General features: G+C 51.9%; 1 protein-coding gene across 1 annotated transcript; it reads left to right on the forward strand.

Annotated features, from left to right (window-relative positions):
- The first annotated feature begins 3,126 nt into the window (after positions 1 to 3,126).
- Positions 3,127 to 5,031, forward strand: LOC122013560. Its single transcript, XM_042569821.1, has 2 exons — positions 3,127 to 3,429; positions 4,870 to 5,031. Exons 1-2 carry the CDS (start codon positions 3,127 to 3,129, stop codon positions 5,029 to 5,031), a joined length of 465 nt encoding a protein of 154 aa, XP_042425755.1.
- Positions 5,032 to 5,292: the final 261 nt, after the last annotated feature.

The raw sequence follows: 5,292 nt of genomic DNA on the forward strand, positions 1-5,292 counted from the left end.
GACTGCCACATCACCTTGACTATTGACCACCACGTCTTCTTGACTTTTGACCGCCATATAGCTTTGACTTTTCTAACCCTTTCCTGATGAGCCTCTCCATTACCAACCGTATCAGAGAGGGAAGGAAAGGAATTGACCATGGAAAAAATAGAGAAAGCCCTATGCGGAAGGAAGAGAGAGAGAAAACAAAAATGATATACACTATACTTTCCGAGTTGGCCCGTGGCTTGGGAGCGTACTCGTTCACAAACAAGAAGCACTCGAGAGTTGGTAGCAGGACAGTGCGGGGATCGAAGAAGGAAGGTTCTACTAGTGTGAACTCTAATTGAAGTATTGCGGCAGAAGAGGAGGTATGGGCAGCAAGAAGTGGAGATTCTAACTGCATAAAAAAAATAATAATAATAAATAAAATAAAATAAAAGAGAATCATGGGTTACCTCCGACCTTGCGCACGCTCTCGCAAGACCGTTGGCCCCGCGAGTCACCTCTGAGATCATTCACGCTCGCCCTCGTGGGGCCATCTACGGAGGTCGCTCGCCCTCGGGGAGCCATTGGCCTCGCGAGAGGTCGCTCATGCTTGCCCTAGGCCGAGTTCGCTCACGCAAACAACCTCCGACCACGAGCCACCTCTGAGGTCGCTGCCGCTTGCTCGGTCGCTGCACACAGCGCCTCGCCAAGCCACCAACAGGAAGAGGACGTCATGCGGGGCTGTTGATCACGATTCCAAGAAATAATTGTAAAATGTTCGAAGGAGAGAATTACTTTCCATCCCATTTGGACGAAAAAATAATAAAAAATTAATTTATCGATTTATAAATTTATCTATCTATTGAGTAAAAATAATAATAACTCCTCGTTTTTTTTAAAATTTTTATTTTCTTTATCCTAAATAAACAGAGCACTCACAGAGGCGTATTCTGCAAAGGTCATCCACTGCTTAGTAGTGGGAGGTCGAGTGTCGTGCGGAGATAGTGACGATCTGCAGGAGAAAATTCCATTTGGCTGTTTCAAATCTGAGTCATTTCAATTCAGCAGCTATAGTATGATGTTATTGTTGAGTTCTATTGTGAATGGAGAAGTGGTGGAAGAGAAGAAGTTTTATTGTGCATGGGATTTTAGTCTCACATTGAGAGTTTCTTGGCATGTTTGTTAGTTTTTATTGAGTTACATACATTGAGGATGTGAACAAATGCACGGGGAGAGACTCTCTCTCACGCGTGAGTGCGCAGGAGGTGCAAATCCAGAGTCCGGATTGCACTGAACCAAGTTGACTCGTGTGCGAGCGCAACCTGCGCACACGAATGCCGGACCGGTCGGGGTAAAATTTTGCCCAAGTGGGACAACTAACATTTTGTCATGTAGATCTTTTTGCTGTTGTGAAACAGATGCATTAAATTCGAGTTTAATGCAGAATGATCCGGTAGTAAGAGCGGAGTCTCGTACGGGATAGCGGTCAATGACACTTGGAGGTCAAAATCAAGACAATCAACCTAAAGGTGTGGTCGATCGGAAGGCCACCTAGCTTATCGGCCGCGACCGCGCCCGATGCGGTACAAAAACAGCTCCGCCGCGGGCCGAGTTTCCGACGCTCGTGAGTTCGTCTAGGAAAGTTGAGGCACCGAGCGGCCTGGTTGCTCGGACGAGTTGCAAATCAACGAAGACACTCCCGTCCGAGTATGTGGCCCAGCGGCCTTCCCGCTCGGACCAATACACGTCCCCTCCCGAACAGTGGATCCCTGCATCTCTCCCGGTCAGGCTAGTAACAGACAAAAGGAGCAGAAGAGGACAAAGGGGGCAACCGGTGATATCCTTCTCGAGACATGTGTCGCCGACGAACAACATGGTTGGCGGCCGGACCGGACAGAGAATCTTACGGTGGAAGTTTCCACTGTCATGTCAGAGATATGCTCGGACGGTTGAGGTATGGCGTCAGACACACTTTTCTGACACGACCATTTCTAGGCATGCTTTGAGGAGCGTGCATGCCTCGAAGAGCGTGCACGCCTCGAAGAGCGTGCACGCCCCGAAGAGCGTCCACGCGCCTCCTGGGAGCCCTATATAAGGGCCCCCAATCTTCGACGGAGGTATGCATTCTCATCTACTGTAGCTTTTGACCTCGTTACGCTGTCACAATTTCCTCTCACCTGACTTGAGCGTCGGAGGGTCGTCGTCGGGATCCCCTTCCCGGCTCGATTTTGTTGCAGGTTCACCGGAGACCACGTCATCCTGGAGTCTTCGCGGAGTCAGCAGAGAGCGTCACACCCCCAGCGTCCATCGACTCAACTCTTAGACAGGATCAAATTGGCGCCGTCTGTGGGAACACACCTGAATCCGAGCGAAGAAGATGGAAGAAGCTGGACGTCAACATACCGTGACGCTCTCCCAAGAAGAGCTTGACACGCTCATCCAGGCGCGAGCAGCGAAGATAGTGGAGTAGCAGCAAAAGACTCACGCCGAGCAGTTGGCACAACATGCCACCTCAGCATCAGGGGGCCGAGCGACACTAGAAGATCGACCGGAGCAATTTTCTACGTGGGCGCAGAATAGAGGGTAGACTGGCACGCCAGGATTGGCACCCGCTGCCCTTATTCCCTTTCATCGAGCCCTGCTCCAGACTCCGTCCGAGTTGGCCAAAGCCAACCAGGGATCATCCGATGAAGCGCCCGTGCGAGATGCTAGGAAAGGAAAGGCGTCTCGAACCGAGTCATCCCTCGAGCGCATCAATCACCAGTTCTCTGAGGCGATTCTACAAGATCCGCTCCTAAAGTATTACGCTCCGCTAGCGATCGGAGAGTATAATGGGACAACCGACCTGGACGACCACCTCGGTAAGTTCGACAATGCCGCCACTCTTCATCAATACACCGACGGAGTAAAATGCAGGGTCTTCCTCACCACCCTGTCTAGCTCCACACAACGTTGGTTCCGAAGGCTGCCGGACGGATCGATTCGGAGTTTCAAGGATTTCCGAATGATTTTCCTCCACCACTTTGCAAGCAGCAGGCGCTACCAAAAGACCAGCGTCAGTCTGTTCTCCATGAACAGGGGGCCAGAGAGACTCTCCGAGCGTACATCTAGCGATTCAACCAGGTCGCTCTGGACATTCCCGCAATCTCATCCGAGGCCATGATGCACGCCTTCACCCAAGGGATGATGGATGGCGATTTCTTCCGCTCGCTCATCAGAAAGTCGCCGCGTGATTATGACCATATGTTGAAAAAGCCGAGCGAATACATCAACGTGGAGGAGGCGCAAGCGGCCCGTAAAAAGGAAACACCGACAGAGTTAGCAGCACCGCCTGAGCGGAGGCCTCAAGCTATTCATCAACCACCCAGAGGACCCCGGGTCGAGGGGATGAGGCCGCATCAGGAATCAAGGTCGCACGCTGTGCAACACGTGGAGGTCGAATGGCCTAAGTCGAGAGGAAAGGTATGGACTCTCATGTTTTGTTCACTTCATCAGTCGACAACCCACAACACCCGCGACTGTCGGAGTCTCGCCCCGGTCACTAAGCCAAGGAACTATCGCCGTCGATCGCCTTCACCTGACCGGCATCATAATCATCAAAACACCGGACGGCGAACAGCCAGACAGTCACCCGAGCAGCGACATCCACACCAACCAAGAAACAACCCCTGAGCCTCCCAAGAGCGAGCTAAACCGTCTGCTCGGGAGGAAGAAAATAGAAGCAACACCGCTCGGGGGAAAATCAACATCATCGCTGGGGGCCAACCAGTGGAGACTCCAACCGAGCCCGCAAGTCGTACGCCCGATGGTTGGAGATCCATACCGTAGGATGCAGCCGAGAGAAGGCGAACGGGCCCAAGATCAGCTTCGGCCCTGGCGACCTCGAGGGAGTTGAAATGCCTCACGATGACACCCTCATTATCCGAGCGGTAATAGAAAACTACACTATTCATCGCATCTTTATTGACACAGGGAGCTCGGTCAACATCATCTTCAAGAGGACGTTCGGCCAGCTTCAGATTGACAGGGCTGAGCTGTTGCTTATGACAACGCCCCTGTTCGGATTCATTGGTAACGAGGTTCAACCGGTCGGCCAGATGAAATTGGCCATTTTGCTCGGTGAAGAGCCGCTTAGAAGGACGCGGACCACTAACTTCATCATAGTGGACGCGTCCTCGACATACAACGTCATTTTGGGCCGGCCAGCCCTCAGTGAATTCCGGGCTGTCGTCTCAACATTCTATCAGAAAATCAAGTTCCCTGTCGAGGACCAAGTGGGAGAGGTCATACGCGATCAGCTGGCAGCGCGACGCTGCTATGTGGAAATGGTCCGAGCCGAGTCGAGGTCCGCTCGGAAGGCCCCCCGGATCGAGGTAAATGCTATAATTGAAAAGCCTCCCACCTAAGTTTATAAAGAAAAAGAAGAAGTGCATATCCGGGATGGCCGACCGGAGGCCACCACCTTCGTTGCATCTGACCTGGAAGCCGGACCGAAGGAGGAGCTGGTCATATGACTACAGCACAACAATGACGTCTTCGCGTGGTCAACACACGAGCTACCAGGCATCTCGCCAAGCGTCGCACAGCACGAGCTTCATGTCCGACCGGACGCTCGACCCGTCAAGCAGAGAAAGAGGGACTTCAGCGCGAAGCAGAATATCATCATCCGAGCAGAAGTCGAGAAGCTTCTGGAAGCCGGATATATACGGGAAGTGCAATTCCCGAGCTGGTTTGCGAATGTGGTGTTGGTCTCCAAGCCGGGTAACAAGGTGGAGAGTCTGCATCGACTTCCAGGATCTGAACAAGGCATGCCCGAAGGAATTTTACCCTTTACCCCGGATTGATCAAATGGTGGATTCGACGGCTGAGTGCGAGCTGATATGCATGCTGGATGCATATCAGGGGTACCATCAAGTGCCGCTCACCCGTGACGATCAGGAGAAAGTAAGTTTCATAACTGCGGACAGCACTTACTGTTACAACGTGATGCCATTCGGATTGAAGAACGCAAGTGTTACATACCAGCGGCTCATGAATAAAGTGTTCCGAAAGCAGATTGGGTGAAACCTGGAGGTATACGTTGATGACATACTTATTAAATCAATTCGAGCGGTCAACCTTTGTGCTGATATAGAGGAAACCTTCGGGATGCTGAGGACATACGTGGTCAAGCTAAATCCCCAGAAGTGTCTGTTCGGAGCAAAAAGTGGGCGCTTCCTAGGGTACATCGTGACCGAGCGGGGCATAGAGGCAAATCCCAGTAAAGTGAAAGCGCTGCAAGACATGTCGCCTCCCAGAAATCTAAAGAAAGCTCAACGCCTTATG

This window comes from Zingiber officinale, chromosome 8B (assembly GCF_018446385.1).
Source record: "Zingiber officinale cultivar Zhangliang chromosome 8B, Zo_v1.1, whole genome shotgun sequence".
In the NCBI taxonomy this organism is placed as follows: Eukaryota; Viridiplantae; Streptophyta; class Magnoliopsida; order Zingiberales; family Zingiberaceae; genus Zingiber; species Zingiber officinale.

What these genes read in the sequence shown, in the direction of transcription:
- LOC122013560 (XM_042569821.1), top strand. Translation starts at nt 3,127, where the DNA reads ATGATGCACGCCTTCACCCAAGGGATGATGGATGGCGATTTCTTCCGC. An exon ending in GGCCTAAGTCGAGAGGAAAG is followed by an intron (nt 3,430 to 4,869) that starts GTATGGACTCTC and finishes GATGCATATCAG; the next exon opens with GGGTACCATCAAGTGCCGCT.